Source organism: Nannobrachium achirus (genome assembly GCF_963921795.1).
Source record: "Nannobrachium achirus genome assembly, chromosome: 6".
NCBI lineage: Eukaryota > Metazoa > Chordata > Actinopteri > Myctophiformes > Myctophidae > Nannobrachium > Nannobrachium achirus.
The window spans coordinates 73,841,446-73,865,057 of NC_137815.1; the positions used below are offsets into that span (position 1 = coordinate 73,841,446).

Genomic DNA, 23,612 nt, shown 5'->3' on the forward strand with positions numbered 1-23,612 from the left:
ATCAAAATAACATGAAAGTCATGTGTTTTCACTGGAGGTCATTGTTGCAGTGTAGCAGGGGTTGAACTCCTTTCCCCCCACCCAGACGCTGGGTGTTTCCTCAAGTGTTTGAATGGAAGGAAAAGGAAAGGTTTTCTTTCCTCCGTGTTCCACCTTATAGACTAGAGGATGCAGCAAGCTAACTGTGACCTTACTGGACTGAGAAACTATGGAGAAGGCTTAGCACGCTAAGCTACAACAGGAAAGGATGCACAAATACCTAACAATACCTAATATAATGTGATCCAGATAAGACAAGGGGGGGTCAGGGGGTGTCAGTTGGAAAGGGGAAACACACTGAAAAAATGTAAAAACCATATGGCAGTACTCTGACTGACCACAGGAGGTGGACAAGCAGTTGTTTAAACCAAGGGTCTTCAACAGGGGGTCTGGGACCCCTAGGGGGTCCTCAGAGTAACTATAGGGGGTCCTCCAAATCTTTGTGTAATAGAATTTTTAACCTTTTTTATATAAACCACTTGAACCCTAGTGTCCTTATTCTGAGAACTTTAGCCAAAAATAGCAGATCTACAAGCTCACAACGCCTCGCACTGCGAGGCGTTGTGAGCTTGTAGATCGACTATTTTTGGCAAATAGGTTTGGTTTAGAGGGGAAAAAGAGCAGACTAAGTACATAGTGAAAGGTCAACTTTATTAAGTATTGACAGTTTAAGTGATTAAATATCTGAAAACACAAATTGACATGAATCCAAAATACACTGATGATTGTGCTGTCAAACAATGAAACTACATGGAATCTATGAAAAGGTTGTGGGGGTCCCTGCTTCATCTCTCTCTCTCTCTCAACTAAGGGGTCCAAATGTGCCCAAAATATTGACAAATTTAGGAAGAGAAGAGATGGGTGTAGAGAACAGGACAGGAAAGGTTATGCAACATGTGTGAGTAGGGGTGGGTTATGGTGATAATTATCGTTGAGACGATTCAATGTCTCCACGATATGCCTTTTCAGAGGTATCGTATATATCCTGATATAATTGATGGAGCCTTGTAAAAAATCCTGTTTAATCGTTAATACAGAGATTCATTGCAGAATTCAATTTAAACCCCATTTTGGTCTAAATCAGTAGTTCTCAAACTTTAAAATGTCAAGGTCTCCACTTAACTCTGACAGTATACAAATGTTTCATTTGTATACTGTCAGAGTAACATACGTTCAATATAGACCTCCCAAAAGGAACCCAGAGTGTCTTGTTTTTGTCAAGTAACTTGAAAAATAACCATAAAAACCAACGTGAAAAAGAATCGTGATAAAATCGTGTATCGTGATACAGCTTGCTAAAATATCGTGATATTGTATTTGTCCATATCGCCCACCCCTAGGTGTGAGGTGAACATATCGCCCACCCCTAGGTGTGAGGTGAACGCGTCGTACCTCAAACTGTGCAGGAGGCTTCACGGAGACCTGAGCTGCTGCTGGGGGCGGGGCCTGGCTGGGCTGCGACTACACAACATAACAAACAGAGAGAGAGATAAGAGTTATTACATTACACCAAGTCAGTCATATTTCATATAATCATTTCAAGATCCACCGGAGCCGCAACGAGCAACAAGCTGGGCTCGCTGACACAGCAGAACAAAACATTCCATGCCTGGATGCAGGAACATATGAAGAGAATGTCTGTTTTCCACAGCGTACGTTTCTGATATGTTTACAAGACAATTAGAGAACGATATTGTCTATGGAACACTCTCTCCGGTATCTAGATATACTGTACTGTACTGTATTCTAGACTCTGACCTCTGCCAGATAATTTGGTCCCATGTCAGATTTTGGAGTCGTAGACCACTGATCACTGATGTTTGACCTTTATTGTATTGTTTAGAATCTACAAGCTCACAACGTGTCGCAATGCAACTCTAGATCGTCTACTTTTGAAGGTGTTTGAAAGTGTTCTCCTATATTGACATGCCCAAAATAGGGAGTGGGGACACATCAGCTGCATAATTGCAGATACCAATGACATCAAAAAGTCAAATCTATGGGTCTGGCTCTACAGTATAACTCTCTTATCTCCCTGTGCCTCACACTATGGCCCTGAATCCACAACACATGTTTTATCTCCAACAGGCAGTGTTCAGGCACTATAAGAATCAATCACTAGACTATTGATTTAGAGCAAGTTAAACACTAACTCCCCGGCAAGGAGTGATTTTATATGACAGTGAAGAGAACAATCAGCCTGTGTTTCATGTTGGCCCTCATAAGTCACCTCAGCAGTTTAATGGGACACTGATCTGTCCACACCCAGAACCAGGGGTGTCGCACCAAATTCTGGGCCTTGGGTACAATGGGAACGCATTATTACTTTGTGCTTTAACTATTGAAAAATGGCAGATATACAAGCTCACAGCCGCGCCGCGCCGCAAGCTTGTAGATCCGCTATTTTTGAAAAATCGTGAATCGTGAAAAAAAGTCTTTGAATATTTCAAATCCTTCTAAGGTTTTTTGAAAAACCTATGTTTCTATGTCAGTGGTGCTCAAACCTTTTCATGGCAAGGACGTACCCCCATATCAAAATATTTAGTTCCAGGGACCCCCCAGAAGCGAAATTACAAATGTTCGCTTAAAAATACATATTCAAAGATTTGCACTCTTTTTCTCGACTTTTCAAAAATAGTAGATCTACAAGCTCACAACGCGGCACTCGGTGCTAGTGGAGAGAGTGAGCTTGTATATCTGCAATTTTTCAATAGCTAAAGTATAAAATAATTAAGGCCCCTCCACCTTGGGCCCTGGTAACTCAGTCCCACTTCCCCCCCACTTGTGACACCCCTACACAGTACAGTAACACAATCTAAAAAGTAGTTCACAGGGGTTTTCACATCTGTCTCCAAAGAGCGCATCCTGCACCATCGGCCTTTGACTGAGGAATTCGGTGTGGCCATCATTTATCACAGCCAAACATAACATCAAACATAAGAGAGGAAACCTACTGCGACTAAATGTTTTATTAGAGAAGTTACATAACAGGACTGGTGAGGATTCAAACACATTGTGCAATATTCATATATTGGTGAGTGTTTTTTCATCACGATAAAAGATAATATCGCTTATCGTCCCACCCCTAGTAGAGTCGTTCTGCCGTGAGCACAGGGAAACAGACCATGGTTGTACCGTCATGTTACAAGTACAAGCTGTACCAGAGACATCTTGGCTCTTACGTCATGTAAAATATGATGTATTATGTAGGGCACAAAGATGAATAACAAGATGAACAACTGTCAGTGTACTGGAAATAAGGTTACATACAACCAATCAAACAAATAATATAATTTCTTCCATGCAACCATGCATGAAGCTAGGTCTGCTGTTGGCACAAGGCCACAGTAGTCAGGTGGAGTCCTGCTGCATTTGGCAACAGCATCACTCCTGATCACCAGTCACAGCATGTGCAAGGCAATATGTCTCTCCACCCAATTCTTCACCACTGGGTCAGAGTTTACAGTTTACAGTTTAGGCATTTAGCAGACGCTTTTAATCCAAAGCGACTTACAATAAGCAGGTAATACATCACTATAATAAGCAAGATAATATTTATGTCAGTACATCAACAACACTATAACAATGCATAGGAATATCAATCTAGAAAAACAATAACATAGGTAGACCATGCACCTAATCAGTAAAAAAACGTTTCTAAGCCCTAAAATGCTAACTAGCTTCATGTATGGTCATTGAGTGTTACAGTAGTGCTATGGGTTTAGGTGGAGTCTGAAGAGGTGAGTCTTCAGTCCACGGCGGAAGCCAGCGAGTGAGTCTGTAGTTCTAAGTGCGACAGGGAGTTTATTCCACAGCTTGGGGGCCAGGAGGGCAAATTGTCTAGGACGAGTGGATTTTTGTCCTGGGGTTTTTAGCGAGGGTTCTGTCAGCATCCCTGAGTTGGCTGATCTGAGCGAACGGGTGGGGTTGTAGGGGTCAGAGGCTACTGTAGTTAAGTTTCACTGCCTAATAAAACAGCATGCTAATACAGCCACTTATCTAAGCTATCTATTTCTATCATGAGACAATGCAGTGGCTTCCATGCTGCTGTATTCATTATACAATCAGCCTTTAATACCCCGTTTACTGGCCGTTCTATTCTCATCTCAGCTGCTGGTAGCACTGTCTTGACAGTGACACTGATATGACAAATGGCAGAATGACACGGGCTTTAGGATGGTTAAATACAGTGGAATGATCCCTCAGCTTATGTCAAGTATGAGAACAGCCTGACGTTGGAATCAGCCCTGTCTCACACACTGGCTCACTTCCCAGTACAGCTGCTGCTGATGCTAAGAGTTCATCAGAAAGTAAAAGCTGTGAATGGTTTGCAGTGAAACCAAGCAGCCACAGTATTAAAACAGTAGCAGTGTGATGGTATAATAAATACTGTGTTCTTTTTTCAGAGGCCTCGTGGTCTGTGTGTAAAGAAAACAAGTCGCTGCCATCTTCAACACGCCACTTCTAACCTTGTTAAATAAACTAGTCCTGAGCCTCTGGGTGTAACAACCTGTCAAGCAAGCTTGGACACCCATGAATGTGACACTCAGGTGATGGTGCAGTAAACGCACTGCGTTTGCTTGTGTGCGTGCATGTGGCAAGTTCCTACATTTTTATGATCTCATTTCTAGGACCCTAGTTAATGACCAGGTCGAATCCACGTGGAAACAAAACAAAAATAGATTATAGCCCAAATGATTCCCATCCTAGTATCGGTATATGCAACTCTGATGGCACCGAGTTGGCAGAGAGGCCATTGCTATTGGCTCATCAGCCTTGTTCTCCATTGGTGTCAACTAGGGTCCTCAAAACCTAGCCTGGCGGGCCGTCCCTCATACTGCGTTCACTCATTCCTCCTTCCCACAGTATGAGGTCTGGACTTCAGCAGATTGGCACCGAGTATGAGAAGTTGGCCCCCATCATTTTCTGATCGGGGCCAATCAGTGACTGCGTTTCAACTGCTGTCCGCACAACAAGTGAAAAGCTTCCCCTGATTGGTCCATGTGTAAATGGTGACGTAGATGCTTGCTGCAGCATTTTCAAAACAACATGGCTGCCCTCGATGCAACAAGTGTAACAGTTAACGCTGAAACAATAAAACAAGCAATAAGTGAAGTTATTTCAGAGTTGGAATCAATTACAACAATGAAAAAGGAACAGGAGTATGCGCTAGCGGAGTTCAGCGGCCGAAAATACATGTTTGTTTGCCGTTCTTCCGACTGGCTGAGAGATGTTTTGCTACGCTGATTGGTTACTTTTCAAGCTGCCTATAGCCCAAAGTCCGACTTATATTGTGGGAAGGAACGAGTGAGGAACGAGTCAGTATGAGGCTGGCTGGCCAGGCTACTCAAAACCCTGGTCCTGAAACTGTAATATATCTGTGTATGGGGTCACTGGGGTCACTGGGGTGTGTATGGGTCACTGGGGTGGGGAGATGGTGGGATCAGGGTGTCAAGAGGAAAAGGGAAAGATAGTGTGTGCATGTGAGATGAGAGGAGTGAGAGCCTTTTGGTCTGACATCATTTCCTACCGTCTCCGAACAAGATGACAGACTGTGGGAACTTATATTTAGAAAAGACTGCACCGAACACACTGTACAATGTACGTTACTGGCAGAGAAATAACAATGAATCACTGAATTCAATTTCATTAACAACTTCACACTCTACGCACAGACAGACTGGTGATGAATTTAACACAGTTCATGTGATGTCACAACCGAACCCACCCAGCTCAGAGACAAGTGAGTCAACGCTTTCCTTTTGTCTTGGCTCAACAATATTATGCCATTTAGGCCAGGATTCTCTCAATTCCTCAAAGCCAGCATTTGTATTTCCTTCTTAACCCTAATGTGTCCACTTGTAGTGCAATTAGGACCTCCTACAACCTCCTACAAGCTCAACACGTTGCTTGCAGATCTTTTCTTTTAGGAAAGCCTCAACCTCCCACATCTTACTTCTAAATAAAGCTTTACTACCTTATGGTGGTGACTTGAGTGCTCAAGATGCTTGGCCTGGGACATTCACTACCTCATGGTGGTGACTTGAGTGCTCAAGATGCTTGGCCTGGACATTCACTACCTCATGGTGGTGACTTGAGTGCTCAAGATGCTTGGCCTGGACATTCACTACCTCATGGTGGTGACTTGAGTGCTCAAGATGCTTGGCCTGGACATTCACTACCTCATGGTGGTGACTTGAGTGCTCAAGATGCTTGGCCTGGACATTCACTACCTCATGGTGGTGACTTGAGTGCTCAAGATGCTTGGCCTGGGACATTCACTACCTCATGGTGGTGACTTGAGTGCTCAAGATGCTTGGCCTGGGACATCCTTATGGTGGTGAGTGCTCAAGATGCTTGGCCTGGGACATTCACTTCTTGGTGCGATCAGATAAAAACAGACCAGTAGAATGTCGGACCTAATTGCCTAACCCAGGGGTCTTCAACAGGGGGTCCGGGACCCCTAGGGGGTCCTCAGAGTTACTACAAGGGGGCCGCCAAATCTTTGTGTGATAGGATCATGTTTTATACATTAACACATCGGATGCCCACGTGATCTCTGACGTCTTATTTGCTGGTGCCCATGGCAACGCGTCATTTTACCTACCGGCGAGAGTACTGGCGAGAAAAGTAATCCGAGTAAATGTAATCCGAGTATGTCCTGTTTATTTCGCGAAAATCTTTTCTTTCAGTCAGGACCGTTTTTTATCATTTCTAAGCCACAGTGTTTGTGTTACGGCATGTAGAAGAGGCTGCCGTTTTGAGAAAAAAATTAAAAAAGGAAGAGAATCTGGAGAAAACAGCATTTTTGTGCAGCCGGTAAACAGGAAGTCAACGAGCCACACAGCACGTCCGGGTGACGTAATTGCGCGCTGCATGTTGGGAAATGGAGTTGTTTCATCACCGCGGTAGCCAAGTGCAGTAGCTACAGTACAGTATAGTTTACTGTACAACGCGTCAAACGCGTCGTTGGGCACTCGTAAAGATCAAAGAAATTGACGCGTAGACACCACGTGGGCACCCGATGTGTTAACCACTTGAACCTTAGCATCACTATTCTGAATGGAACGTTACCCAAAATAGCAGATCTACGAGCTTGTAGATCGGCTATTTTTGGCAAAGAAGAGCAGACAAAAGTATTTGACGGTTCAAGTGGTTCAATGTCTGAAAATACACATTACTCCAACATGATGACAGTGCTGTCAAACAAGTCAAAGCTGTGTAAGAAATCTATGAAAATCTTTCTTCTGCAACACAATTTTATACAATATGTAGAGGGGGTCCCTGCTTCATCACTCTCTCAGCTAAGGGGTCCCTGGCCTGAAAATGTTGAAGACCCCTGGCCTAACCCTTTGCCTATGGGGCGGCATAGCTCAGGGGTAGAGAAACCGTTATTAGAGCACGAAGGGTTCCCGAAGGGTTCCCAGTTCGAATCCGGGCTCCCCCTGAGTTAATGTGGAAGAGTCCCTTAGCAAGACTCTGAACCCCTAGTTGCTCCCGGTGAGCAGGTTGGTGCCTTGCATGGTTTCCTCTGCCAACGGTGTATGAATGTGTGCGTGAATGGGTGAATGTAATGCACAATCTATGTAAAGCGCCTTGGATAAAAGCGCTATATAAATGCACCATTTACCATTTACCATTTGCCTAATTCACCCAATTAGGCAAAAGCCCCTACAATTCCTTCTCTTTAAGAATTTTAATCTGATTTATTGTCATGTCAATACAGCAGGTAGCAACATGCAGGCAGTCAAATGATTATTATTGTACATTTATTCTGATCTCAGTGATCTAAACAGCACTCGTCTGCATTTAACTGCATTTCTGTACTTCCAGAATGACATTTATATAATGCTGTGTTTGCCTGAGAGAAGAGAACGGTACTGTTTGTCAAATTGTGGTGAGGAGGAAGTGAAGTCACCAGTGCTGTGTGTGGGGGGGGGGGGGGGGCAGGGGGGGGGCAGGCAGAGGATTAATCACACAGCCCCAAATATGTGTTGTGTATTAATGGTTGCTAGGCAACCGACACAACTCTGCTAATGACTAAAGAGAAGTAGGCTGTGTGTCATTGTGCAATTTGTCAGATGATTTTGTGCATAAAAGAAATGTCCAAATATTATCTAAAAAGGGCTCTTCAACATGGAGTCCTCAGAGTTACTACAGGGGGTCCTCCAAATCTTTGTGTGTCATTTTTTCTCCTTTTTTATATTAACCACTTGAACCCTAGTGTCCTTATTCTGAGGACTTTAGAGGAAAATAGCACTGCGCTGCGAGGTGTTGAGCTTGTACAGTAAATCGTCTCTTTTTTTAAAGAGCTTTGGTGTAGAGGGGAAAAAGAGCAGACCAAGTACAGAGTGAAAGGTCAAGTTTATTAAGTATTGACGGTTCAAGTAGTTAAATATCAGAAAACACAAATTGACATGAATCCAGAATACACTGATGATTGTGCCGTCAAACGATGAAACTATATGGAATCTATGAAAAGGTTGTGGGGGTCCCTGCTTCATCTCTCTCTCAACTAAGGGGTCCTGAAAATGTTGAAGATCCCTGATCTAAACCGTGGTCTTTACTAGACAGGCTGAAGTGTAGAAATGTCAGTATAGGAGTGCTGGTGGTATGTGCTAGTATAGAAGATAGTATAGAAGTGTGAGAATGTGCCCACTGGCACTAAACGCCCTTGGAAGGAACACTGCTATGCTGTCCAACTCACTAAGTGAGTCGCTCTCGAGCGGATATTCACCATTATCCTGATAATGGACATTCACCACCAAAACAATAAATATGTGTTTTTTATCCCCTCCCATTCCTAATCTGTTGTTTTCGAAAGTTTCTAAAACACTTGCATGCAAATCTGAAGACTCGTTTTAAAAATAGATTTACTGTATGTAATGTTGTAATAATATTGTTTTCAATATCACAACATAGATCACCATAACATAAGTTTACTTTCTCATCTCCAAATTAACAGGAAGTAAATAAACCACATCTTCCACTTAATAAACCAAACTTCCTTCAACAACCTGATTAATGACCAAAATCAAACCAAAAATCCCTCTAGATCAGTGGTTAGCGAACGTTTAAACTTCAAGGACCCCATAACTCTTGAGAGTACAAATGGTCCATTTGGTTCCATTTGTACCCTCTCTGAGTAACAGTCCTGTAAGGGGGGACCCTGAGCATGAGCATCCCTGGGCCCCCCAAGAACCAATACTACATCTTACTGCAGGGGTCTTCAACAGGGGGTCCGGGACCCCCCTCAGAGATACTACGGGGGGGGGCACCAAATCTTTGTGTGATAGGATAATTCTTTCAAATTAACAACTTGAATCCTAGCTCGCAGACCAATTCTGTGGAGAACTTTAGCCAAGAATAGAGCTACAAGCTCTCAACGCCTCGCATAGGCACCAAGAGCTTGTAGATTGGCTATTTTTGGCAAATAGGTTTGGTGTTGGTGTAGAGATAAAACAAAGAACAGACCAAGTACAGAGTGAAAGGTCAAGTTTACAAAATATCGACTATTCAAGTGGTTAAATGTCTGAAAATACACATTAACATGAATCCAACAGACTGATGACAGTGCTGTCAAACAATTCTATGAATCTATATGAAATTGATGAAATCTGCATCACACATTTATACAATATGTAGTGGGGGTCCCTGCTTCATCAGTCTCTCAGCTAAGGGGTCCTTGGTCTGAAAACCTTTGAAGACCCCTGCTCTACTGTACATAGTGTTGCACATACTGGTCTCACCTCACACGCATCGTTTGGCAAACACCAGCTCAACAAGATCCCCATGTCAGACAGTTAAAGGCTCTGAGCCCATCTCACTCACACAGGTGTATTCAGTTACTGTGATTACACCTCTTCTCAGGGTTGTGTGGGTGACTGACACCTGACAGCTCCCTCCTGGTGCACCTCTAATGGCCCTTGCACACAGAGTCCAGTCCCATGGCAAGTTTTTAATGCATCAGCAAAATATGCTGGATTCAACTTGGTTTACATGCGTTCACATTCGGAGCATATGCACAAGAAGTCAAGAGTGTAAATGTTTTTTTTTTTTTTTCTGGGAACAAAACCTGACTGTACGCAAGGGGTTTAAAGGACAATTTACAGGACAGGCCAATTTACAAGCAGACACATGCTGATGGATGTAAAACAAAACCAGAGTTGTAGATCCACTCCACCCCAACAGAGACAACACAAACATAGAGTTAACATTCTTAAAGTCGACTGTAGACATACAATAACAGAGACAGACAAGCACGCCTGAATCTCATCACATCCATAAAACACAACAGCACTTCAAATCACACAGTAGGATTGCCATTGTAGGTTTTGCAAAGGATGACAATAACAGAAGCTCATGGGACAGACGGTGAAAGGACTCGCTCATCTCTAGTGAGAGTCATAACATGTTTATCTTTGGTCTCCAACACCAGCCTCAGCCTCAGAGCTCTGCCCTTGCCAGCACATGGCACATGCCAACACAGTATGTGTTTTCACATACCTTTGAAAAATCATGGGATATTATCCATCCATCCACGGGTGGGGTCTTCTAGGGTTGAGAAAAAGAATAATAGCGATATAGCCAGTTGACTGAGGCTTGTTTTTCGCCCCAAATCAGCACAAAACAGAGTATATCTGCTATTTTTCAATAGTTAAAGCACAAAATAATGCGTAATAATGCGTTCCCAGTCTAAATGGGTTAAACCCCCTCCCCCTATGAAGAACATTCATGGGGGGCCCTCAGTGAATCCTTGTACCCAGGGCCCAGAATTTGGTGCGACACCCCTGCAAGCTGCATGTGACTGCGGACCTCATCACCTCAGAGCAGCCCACAAAGGAGCAGGGGTTAAGAGCGATGTGACAGGAATATCCTGTCTGAGCCCTCATATCTTCATTCCATGACCCAAAAGGTCACAATGCTGTCCCTCTGCAGGCCGTAGGTACAAGCCCCAGGGTTACTGAAACCACTCACAGCTATATTTATACTGTAGAAAGACATGTGGTCCAATGGGGGAACTGGTTAGACTACAACTTGAACCAATGACCTGCGCGGTCAAATGGTTAAGTGTTCATTATGGGTCTGTTTAAGTCATTAAGACCTGAGGCCGATTCTACGAATGCCTTCCTAACAGTTTTCTGAAAAATCAAACCTCGGTTCGAAGTGGAGCGGTGAATCTGTGTGTGTGTGTGTGTGTGTGTGTGTGTGTGTGTGTGTGTGTGTGTGTGTGTGTGTGTGTGTGTGTGTGTGTGTGTGTGTGTGTGTGTGTCTGCACAACAGCGCCCCTCCTTTAACTTGTGTGGCCACTCAAGGTATTGCCAGGCTACAGACATACCCAGCCAGCCACATAGCCAGCCAGCCAGCCACAGACATACCTGTCTATTGGGAGCGCTTTCACAGCTCCAAAAACCTGTTGCTTAATGCTTATACATCGTTGCTGTCCGGCAGAAATCTCTTGTCCACATATTTATAACAGTGTTTTTTTCATAAATGAATGCCTTACTTGATCATAGTTGATCTTGATCATAGTTGTCTACAGTACAGCATCACGCAAAGCATCAAAAGTAGCAGATCCACTCAAGCTCAAAACGTGGCGTGAAGCGACGTGTTTTGAGCTGGTAGATCTGCTACTTTTGAATTTGAATTAAAAAAAAAAGCCAATTATTTGATGACTAGCAATGGTTCCCTATTGGCAGTGTTTCTCAACCACTGTGCCTGGGGACCTTTGGTGTGCCCCTGAGAAGGGTCAAGTGTGCCCCTTGAAACTGCTTGAAAGCCAGTATTGTATTTATCATTTTAAAGAGTGATTTAAACTTGTGAAAACAGCCGATCTACAAGCACACAACGCCTCGCAATGCGACAGCCTTGTATGATGAAGCAGGGCTTTACTTTGCGAAGAAACGTACACATTTGAAACTTGGAGATACAAGGTTTCTTCCCGACAGTGATGATATTTACCCCCCCGTATTATGTTGGTGTGCCCATGGATTCTTGGGACATGAAAAGTGTGCCCATGCAGAGAAAAGGTTGAGAAACACTGCCCTATGGAGACACAAAGAGTTTCCAAATATTTTTGATTAGGAATGCGACAAAAACTAAAACATGTCCATGGGGTGAGTAATTGATAGGAAAAAAGTCATTTTGGGGGTGAACTATCCCTTTAATGGGTTAAACTCGTTTAGATTTTAGATTCTAATGATCTTACTGTGTGGGCTATGGGTGATAGAGTTCAACCTCTAAACTCCAAACACATCAGAAGAAAGCTTATTTCTATGTGATTTGCGGACAGAAAGTGTTTCTTTTCAGCTACAATGTGTCTTGATTGATTGATTGAAGACTTTATTAGAAGTTTGCATAGGAAAAGGTACAGTTTCATGACGGTACAGTTCACTGGTACAAGGTCTACTAAAAGGAGATCCATGAAAAGACTAAGCTTATTTCCACAGGAAACCATTGAAGTATCTCATATAACATTGAATGACAGACGGATAGAACACAGTACTATGCAGTAGATATGTAAAGAAAAAATTAAGAAAAAAAATGAGAGGACAAAAAAAGAAAACAGTAAGTCTAAACAAACAGTAAGTATATACAAAGAAGGGGCAGGGGAGGGTAGGGTTGGGCTAGGTTAGTTTTTTTTACCAGTTGCGAACGGCTGCTGCCTGTAAGTGGTTTTTCAGGGCAATTTTAAAGGATGCTAGTGATCCACACTCCTTTATGGCCTGTCGGCGCAATTAACACACCCATCCTGTCAATACAGTACACAAACAAAGGATCAGTCTCATCCCACAACTATTACACATGTCTGTGCATTTATGTCACAAATGGATATGAGCGCGCACACACACACACACACACACACACACACACACACACACACACACACACACACACACACACACACACACACACACACACACACACACACACACACACACACACACACACACACACACACACACACACACACACACACACACACACACACACACACACACACACAGAGAGAGACAGGTTGGGCTGGCTATAGTGAACCACCCAGATACCATTCAAACAGACATGTCTGTATGAATGCCTGATGCGTTCACAGTGGAGGACCAAACAAACTGATGCATTGTAGCACAGACTGGCAGGTGGATATACAGGTATATACAGGTACTGTAGGTACAGTAGCCCAGGACAGGTACTGCTGGTACCATTCATCCCAGTGGTACAGGTTACATCCATAGATGCATCAGACCTACTCCTGTATGAGACATAGTACTGTGAGAGTAAAATAAAAATGACGTTTGAAAATGACCCTCACAAATCACCCTATTGTAAGTTGATAGGGGCAGTTGGTGTCATTTCAATGAAACACACATAGGCTGTCATCATTAGAAGAAAGGGAGTCTACCGGTGTGCCTCAGTGTAACAAGGCCCCGCTGTGTCACAGGAGCAGTGAGAACAGCATTTAAATTGTAGTTTTTTGCTGGCACAAAAAGGAGTGACATTTTGATGCTACTGCATCGTCATGGCTTTGAGGATTTTGTCACAGGTGAGGAACGCTCACCGTTGCCATGTGGTAGTCACATGTTAGCTTCAATTAATCCTTTATTTAAAGCCTGTTGACAGGTAAACAAAGCCAAGGGTATTTAATTGTGGGTGTGATTCATTCATGTGTTTCTGAATATGAACAAGCATGGACAGACTCCTGTACGTCATGCACAGACAGAAACACATACATGTACTGTAACACACCTGCTACAATTAATGTTATTGTACACAGTCAAATTGGCTGCTGCGAAAAGGGCCCGTTAGGGTGACATGTTGAACCATACAAATGCTGCAGGCCTACACACTGATGTGTGTCACAAGTCGGCATAACTGCTACTTCTTTCATTTAGTTCTGTGGTGTTTCTCCTGACGACGAAGTAACAAAGCAACTCAGTCTCCAGGGCAAAAAAGCTCACAGGCACTTGTTTGTGTTCAAATTATTCTGACACCAACCCAACCTATCCAAGCACTTACTTATCCAGCCACTGGTAATGACAGACAAATCATTTTGATGAAATATATGTCAAGGCAATCTAACATTTCAACTGCTACTGTACATTTGGGTTTATCACTTAGAAAACACAGACAAAATGTCTGAGTTTTGTTTACAGTTGGAACATGCCATTATATACTGTACATTTTGGTACAAGGAACACAACCATGAGACAGCTAACACCCCACACACCCCTCTGTGAATACCATCCATTTCAGACTTATGCAAGAATAGCAGACCAACAAGCTCACAACGCATTGCGGATGTGACACGTTGTGAGCTTGTGTGTGTCAGCTATTCTCGCCCATTCTCTGCTTTCTGAACATTCACTTTCAAAATATTTCCGGGGTCATTTTATGGTCTACTCAGGCTTTTGGGAGCACCCCGGACAGTTCTTAAGTTGCTCCATTCAGTATTTATTTATGCTGTCAAACGATGAAACTATATGGAATCTATGAACAGGTTGTGGGGGTCCCTGCTTCATCTCTCTCTCAACTAAGGGGTCCTTGGCCTGAAAACGTTGAAGACCCCTGATCTAAATACAGAATGGAGAAACTTAAAAACTTGAAAATAAGAGAAATATCCCTTAAGTGTGTTTCCTTGCTCAACTGAGATCTACCATGCCTCTTGTGACAGCAGCATTCCATCATGCATACCACGCCAGGTCGACCTGAAGTGCAGTGTTGTGACTGAGCATCATACTGTAGCTCTGCTCCGTGCTTATTGAAAACCACACATTCCATACAGAAACAAAACAACCATGCAACCCAGTGTTTGGTGGGCAGTTTCATCTCTAAAGTGTCACTCCAACAAGTTCAATACATTTATAAACGGACCATAGCGGCTGCTCTGACTCACCAAAACATACCTGCTTTGTTTGGTCAATGTTTGTTTTCCCCATTCATTTCAGTATGGTATTAATAGCAACTTGCAGAGACTTGAAACTTCTAAATTTTTCAGTTCATTTGTGTTTTTAAGACTTTCGCCAAAATGTAAACAAACTTAGACAATCTGCAAACCTCTAAAAATAAAGCAAATAACAGCACAATTGTCTATGTTTATGTTCTAACTGTATATATGGCCAAAGCTTTTTGTCTGGTATGGTCCTATAAGCCTCAGTAAAAGAATGTTCAACCCACTGGGAAGCACAGGAGGAGCAGACGTTGCTCATGCAGCCACACATGGACCAGATCAGATCAGAGGGCATACGGTGGTACCTGGTTGTAATGAGCTGTGGGGTTAGGAAGGTGACGATAGCGGCCATACGTCTATAAGATATGGAAAAGATCACAGTCAAGACAGGAGTTTTCATAAGGAAACAGGACAGACAAAGCAGATACATACTGTACATACTGTAGGCTGACATAGACGTTAAGTAAAGCACAGTTTACACAACAGAAACATTCTTTCAACAACTGTGGACCACTTCATACATAGCCTTCAACACTACAACACTTCATACATAGCCTACAACAGTGTCTCTCAACCTTTTCAGGCCGCGACCCCCCAAATAATCATATTTTAATTGGGACCCCCCCCCCCCCCCCCCACTCTGACAAGGACTAAGAGTTGAGACACTACATTTTAACACAGTTCTATTGTGAAAATAGCAGATCTACATGCTCACATGCTCTACATGCTCACAACGCCTCGCGTCGCGAGGCGTTGTGAGCATGTAGATCGGCTATTTTCACAATGTCTGCCTCTAATATTTGACAATTTGACCAATGTTTCATTTGTCATTTTAGAGGTATTAAAAACTCCTTCAATTGTCACTTTATAAATGTGCATATACCCTCTGTCTATACACTAAAACTTTATGTTGGTTTGTTTACTGTTGAGTGAGAAAACAATGTGGCACATTAGGTCAATCATCTGGGGACCCCCCAAAATAAACCGGGGACCACAGGTTGTGAACCACTGGCCTACAACACAGACACAGTCAGACAGACAGACAGACAGACAGACAGACCTAGCACATCTGAAACTCATCACATCCATAAAACAACAGCACTTCAGATCACACAGTATTCCATTGTGGGTTTTTGCAGAGGATGACCATTACAGAAGCTCATGGGACAGGAGACACAGACAGTGAAAGGACTCTCTATCTCTAGTGAGTCATAAAACATTTATGTTTGACCTCCAACACTTTCCTCAGACATCTGTATGGCCCTCTTACTGTCCTGGAGCACTGACTGACTGACTGACTGACTGACTGACTGGCTGACTGGCTGGCTGGCTGACTGACTGGGTCGGTCTTAATACAGCTGGTCAACATAGTCGCTGTCGGGCAGAAACCTCTTATCTCCATGTGCTGCATGTTTATGTTTTGTTCATAAATGAAAGCCCTACTTCAGGGGAGCCCAAAAGGTAGATGGTGATCTACCAGTAGATCACCAAGGGTGTGCAGGTAGACCACATGACATGCCTCTAAAAATATATAATTAAAATATAAAAAGAATATGTCAAGTGACATCAAGAAGGGCCTGTCAGCTCCCTTCATGGCTTCTAAAGTAGGCAAACCTCCAATGCAATACTTATTCAAGAGTCAGTAGCATTACAAAGAACCCCACAACCTACCACTTCCATACAGAATGGGATGAAGACATTTACCCCAGTATTTCCCATTTATTTCCCCCTTACAGTAAGTGTGTTTGTCTAAACTGTAACGCCAGAGCTGCTGTTCCAAAGCCTCCCTCAGGCCCTCAGCTAAAATATTGTGGATGGGTAGATCATGTTGAGCTAGTCATTTTAAAAGTAGATCTCACGTCAAAAAGGTGTGGGCACCCCTGCCCTACTTGGTCATACAGCGTCACACAAAAGTATCAAAAGTAGCAGATCTGCAAGCTCGGAACGTAGCACAACGTTTTTGCGACGTGTTTTTGAGCTTGTCGATATTTCTTTATTTGAATCCTGTAAGTAGTAAGTAACAGTTTTGGACATATGAGTTTTCCACCAGACAAGAGACGTGATAATATCAATATCAATATGAGCCTGGGATGTTGGTTGTATTTCTATTTTCCTATATTGTGATGTATCTTAAAATGCTGTCATTTCCTTAAAGGATGCATTACAGCAAAGTGATTTATCAGAATGTCTAGAGTCATGTCATCAACATGGATCTGTCCCATTTAGAGCCACCAACAGGCCGATTTAGTTTCTTTCGTACTGGTTTATTCTTAACTCATTAAATTGTTATTGATATTTCATATTGATTATTAAATCAATATTGAGGTATTCGGTCAAAGATAGTGTATTATTTAATATATAGATATATTTATCCATGCAGCTCAAGGTGTCCGACAATAAGACATCTTATTGGATGGCACTCAGCATGACATGGACCCTGCATGGACCCTGCATGGACCCTGCATGGACCCTGCATGGACCCTGCATGGACCCTGCATGGACCCTGCATGGACCCTGCACATCCCTGCATGGACCCTGCATGGACCCTGCATGGACCCTGCATGGACCCTGCATGGACCCTGCATGGACCCTGCACATCCCTGCATGGACCCTGCATGGACCCTGCATGGACCCTGCATGGACCCTGCATGGACCCTGCATGGACCCTGCACATCCCTGCATGGACCCTGCATGGACCCTGCATGGACCCTGCATGGACCCTGCATGGACCCTGCATGGACCCTGCACATCCCTGCATGGACCCTGCATGGACCCTGCATGGACCCTGCACATCCCTGCATGGACCCTGCACATCCCTGCATGGACCCTGCACATCCCTGCATGGACCCTGCATGGACCCTGCACATCCCTGCATGGACCCTGCACATCCCTGCATGGACCCTGCATGGACCCTGCATGGACCCTGCACATCCCTGCATGGACCCTGCACATCCCTGCATGGACCCTGCACATCCCTGCATGGACCCTGCACATCCCTGCATGGACCCTGCATGGACCCTGCACATCCCTGCATGGACCCTGCACATCCCTGCATGGACCCTGCACATCCCTGCATGGACCCTGCACATCCCTGCATGGACCCTGCATGGACCCTGCATGGACCCTGCACATCCCTGCATGGACCCTGCATGGACCCTGCACATCCCTGCATGGACCCTGCACATCCCTGCATGGACCCTGCACATCCCTGCATGGACCCTGCACATCCCTGCATGGACCCTGCATGGACCCTGCATGGACCCTGCACATCCCTGCATGGACCCTGCATGGACCCTGCACATCCCTGCATGGACCCTGCATGGACCCTGCACATCCCTGCATGGACCCTGCATGGACCCTGCATGGACCCTGCATGGACCCTGCACATCCCTGTATTCTGTCCTGCACTCATCCTACTCACATACAGCATCCTTTCTACAGACACACACACAGATTGGGGGGAATTTGCACTGACTTACATTCATTCCATATCTACAGATCTAAGCACTACATTAACCATAACAGATCTAACCACTACATTAACCATAACAGACCTAACCACTACATTAACCTTATGAGACTGCAGTCAAATCAAATTGGGGACACCAATTTCGTCCCCAATGTCAAAAGCCTTGCCTTATCTCAACTGGTTTGATGGCCGAACAATTCTTACCAAAGAGTGGCATACACATACAGTACGTCAGGGGTCTTCAACGTTTTCAGGGCAAGGACCCCTTAGTTTAGAAATAGATGAAGCAGGGACCCCCACAACCTGCATTGTTTGACAGCACAATCATCAGTATTTTGGATTCGTGTCAATTTGTGTTTTCAGATATTTAACCACTTGAGCTGTCATTACCTAATAAAATTGATCTTTATACGCTGTCTGTTCTTTTTCCCAAAAAAAGGTTCTACATCAAACCTCTTTGCCGCCTCGCGTCGCGCTACAACGCGCCACAACGCCTCGCAGCGCGAGGCGTTGTAGATCTGCTATTTTTGGCTACAGTTCTCAAGATTGGATAAAAAGGATTGGAAGATTTGGAAGACCCCTTGTAGTAACTATGAGGACACCCTAGGGGTCCCGGACCCCCTGTTGAAGACCCCTGCATTACATCATTGATACACACATGCCCGCACGCACAAACACAAACACAAACACACACACACACACACACACACACACACACACACACACACACACACACACGCGCGCGCGCGCATGCACGCACACACGCACACACGCACACAGGCAGATGCCAATCAGCAACAAACTGATGGATGTTATTGTAGTTGTATACATTCAACAACACCACACTGACAAAGTTGATGACAGGACACCAATATCACCATGACAGTATTTCTAGAAGTGCTGGTTACATCTATTGCACCACCACTATGGTCCGTTGGTCCATGTACGTTCTGGCAGTCGCATGTTAGCTTTGGAATCCACATATAAAACACGAGTGGGAAAAACAGACACAGCCAATTGTCTGGTAAACTGCATGTGTTTCTAGCCCATGACTCTATAGAGCAGGGGTATTCAAAGTGGGTGACGCCAGATCATTTGATAATATTTGGAATTTATTTGGCCACTTGGACACAAAAATATTTAGTATCATTTTAAACTTGAAGTACAAAGTTATTTTCAGTCAGTTCTAACCAAAATGGCCATTATCTCAACATTTTCTTTGCAACATAATCACTAAAATATCGTCACTGTCGGGCAGAAACCTCGTATCTCCAAGTTTCAAATGTGTACGTCTTTTGGTAAAGCAAAGCCCTGCTTCATCATACAAGACTGTCGCAAAAAACTAGTGAAAACAGCCATGTGCTTGTAGATCTGCTGTTTTCGCTAGTTTAGTACATTTTAGATGATAAATACAAAACAAACGGTTTTGGACATACAAGGTTTCCACCCGACAACGACAATATGCTATAAATATAAGGTGCTGGGAGTGAAAATTATAATGTAGGGGTGCCTCAGATTAAAACAAATATTTATGGGGTGACCGGAGACAAAAAAGTTTGGGAAACCCTGCTCTAGAGCACACAGCACTACGATGAGGCTTTGATTGGAAACATGCATTCCATTTGCAACCTGTGTCCATTTCAACGCCTCCATAATGATTTCAGTCAGTGTGGAAACTCTGCTGCAGTGCTGGCTCTGTCAAGGTTGCCACGTTACATGACTGGCAACATACAGTAGATAAGTCAGATTAATAAAAACCCTAGCAGATAATGAATGCCAAGAGAACGTCTGATGCAAATCAAACATTGCAATAATTTGTCTATCAGCGTCGAGGCTTCTCCCAGCTTGCCCAACAATAGCGACTTAAGCTGCAACTTGGCTTCTTTCTGCCTGGTTATGAAAACTGATGACTAATGCTGGGGCCCCACCCCACCCCCACCCCACCCACCACAACGGGCGCATGTGCATGAAGGAGGCTGGCAAAGAGGGCCATTGCTGTGTGTGTGCCATCCTAGTTTTAAAATAACACTGGCACCATGCATGACGACGTGGTTACCGTTGGGAGGGGAACATCACCTCAGCAGATGAGAGGAGCAGCTAACATCACAGCTCAAGTATCTAGAAGGGTGACTGACAGTCCTCATTCATATAGTGAACTGTTTGCTTTATTGCAAAGCTGTACAGTATGTGGGTGCAATCATTACTGCTGTTGCTTGCTGTAGTGGAGACTGCAGAAGCAAACAAGACAAATGGCTGATAGAGAATTAAGTGAATTGAAGCTAGGTGGTAAAGCATTACTGTAATACAGGGGTCGTTTTCGGGCCAAGGACCCCTTAGTTGAGAGATAGATGAAGCAGGGACCCCCACAACCTTTTCATAGCTTCCATATAGTTTCATTGTTTGACAGCACAATCGTCAGTGTATTTTGGATTTATGACAATTTGTGTTTCAGATATTTAACCACTTGAACTGTCAATATTTAATAAACTTGACCTTTCACTCTGTAATTAGTCTGCTCTGTTTCCCCTCTACACCAAAGCTCTGCGAGGCGTTGTGAGCTTGTAGATCGGCTATTTTTGGCTAAAGTTCTCAGAATAAAGACACTAGGGTTAAAGTGGTTAATATATAGTAACTCTGAGGACCCCCTAGGGCTCCTGGACCCCCTGTTGAAGACCCCTGCTGTAATATCTTATTTATGGGTCATAAAGGCTACAGTTGATCTAGTTGTGTGGTGTGGGTGTCAGTCTGAGAACATGCAATGGGTTTTAATTATCAGCCTGAACTCAGCAAGTCATTCTGCATATTATATCACACTATATTATTACTTTCCATACTATGGATCCAGTGGTGGTTTAGTTGTGTCAACATCAAAGACATACAGTACAGCCGTGGACAGAACGTGTCATTGTGTTGTACTACAGTATCTGCCAAGAGCAGACATGGTATTGTACGGTACTGCTGTGCCGCCTGACAGACTGCTTTTAGCTCCAGACACACATTGGTCTCAGAAGCTCGCTGGGGAGCAGAACCAGTCATAAGAGTCCTTGCATGAACCCCCCCGTCTGTCTGTAGTGCTTCAGCATTCTGTATTGTTGACAGAACTGCTCACAGAAGTTTATAGGAAGTGTCAAACAACGTTACAAAGTGTAAAGTACTGTAGTGTACACACCAACAGTACCACTACCGACAGTAAGCTGCTTGCAGTTTCCTATAGCACAAGAACATGCTAATAATGTGTTTCCTCTTTATAGTATGTACTGTACATACGTTCAGATATGTTTCCTGTCAAGACATCTCCTGTCAGTCTAAAAGCCACTGAACAGCCATCAAACTCATCATGGGAGAGTTGAGAAACAAGCACCCAAAGCACACACAGGAGGCAAAGCCATTATGAAGATTAAAATGGTGGATAGATACGTACCATAAGTTTGAGAGTTTATCCCCTTAATGTTATGTTGTATTGTATATTCCCAAGATCCAACCTCAGATTCCCTCTGTAGAAACACTGGAGTCTATAGAGTGCTAGTGTGACAGTGTCGCACATACACACATGCAGAATCCACATAAACACACGTACACACACGTACACACCACAGCACAGCACAAACTCTCTGCTGCTCCTCCCATTGGACCCAACCCAACAGGCCCCTCCCTCTCTTCCACAGAGCAGTCGACCAGCCTCCGCGCGATTGGACGGCCAGACACGCAGAGCCCGCCCCCCTTCCTCACTGCTGGCCATGGAAAAAAAGAATAATAAAGGGAGTTCAGTCAGTTTGCATGTGTAAAGAGAAACTTTGGGGGGGTTGTCAGTCATACATACTAACATACCTACATAAGAAACATGTTATACATACTAACATACCTACATAAGAAACAGGTTATATGTATTGTAGTGACAATGTATTGGTGGGAAGGTTAGCCTTTGTGGAGAGGTACAATTAAAGGGTAAACATTATGGGGGGTTTCTTTGCAGCAGCAGCAGGCTTGTTTGGCAGCACCTGGGTGTGACTGGACCAGTCATTGCTTAGGAATCTAGACTGCAGACTAGAGCCTCTTGAACAACACAGAGAGAGAGAGAGAGAGAGAGAGAGAGAGAGAGAGAGAGAGAGAGAGAGAGACACACACACAGAGAGAGAGAGAGAGAGAGAGAGAGACTGAGAAAGAGAGGGAGGAAGGGAGAGAGAGAGATTGAGTATGACTGGAGAGAAGAGGAGAGATAGACAGACAGAGAGGGAGAGGAGAGAGACGAGAGAGAGAGGAGAGACCAAACCACACCCAGGCCCTCCATATTGTAGTACAGAGTATGAAAATGAAGGCAGAGAGAGACAGAATTCTGTGGTTTTAGGAAGAGAAGAAAAAGGGAGGGAGGGGGAGAGAGAGAGAGAGTGCAATGGATTCAAACATCTATCGCAGGCTTAGACTTGCCCCCGTCTCTGTTTCTCTGTCTCTGAAATTCATATTAATTCAAATTCATACAGCCTGAAAACAGAGGAAAGAGACAGGAAACATTGCATTTTGGACGGCGGCCAGCGGTTATGTAAGAATGGTTTAAAAACCACAAACCTCCATTTATTTGCTTCTCTGACCATTCAGTACACGGTGGGTCCAAGCTAAAGTCACTGACCGAGTCTTTAGCATCAAATATGGGGCACGGTTTTGCACTCCACGCCACAACATTAAAGGGAACATTTTGTGTACATGGAATAAATGTTTAGAGGACTCAAGAGAGTGATGCCCCCTTGTGTCTAAGAATATGTATGGCATGTATGTTCAAATAAAGAAAAAGTCCAGGAATAATAAGTATGATTGCGGCTGTGTAGTTTTTGATACAGCTATAGAAAGTTATGTTGTTGATGTTGATCAGGCACAAGGGTTGTAGGGTTGTGTCCTATACTGATGACACTAATAACCATAACATTTTAAGTATGATTGTGGTTGTGTAGTTTTTGATACAGCTATAGAAAGTTATGCTGTTGATGTTGCATGCATGATAGATAGATCAAAATGTTCCATCATCATTTGAATACATGAATTAAATGATGTATACATGATAATACACAGGTACAAACGTACAGTCCAGCTGTATCACTGGGTGCCAGTGATTTGTGTATGTGCACCTGTAGCCTATAAGGGTTGTGTATGTGCACCTGTAGCCTAGAA

The 23,612-nt window shown here is 43.8% G+C and overlaps 1 protein-coding gene across 15 annotated transcripts in view; it reads right to left on the bottom strand.

Annotated features, from left to right (window-relative positions):
• cast (calpastatin) overlaps window positions 1-23,612 on the bottom strand; it is a 100,675-nt gene that overhangs the window by 50,117 nt on the left and 26,946 nt on the right. For all 15 annotated transcript variants that reach the window (XR_013962126.1, XM_080728448.1, XM_080728450.1 and 12 more), the window contains one exon: window positions 1,432-1,500. Coding sequence is in view for 14 of the 15 variants with exons in the window: in XM_080728448.1 (XP_080584574.1) it covers window positions 1,432-1,500 (69 nt within the window). In the remaining variant the exon portion in view is untranslated. The remainder of the gene's footprint in view (window positions 1-1,431; window positions 1,501-23,612) is intronic.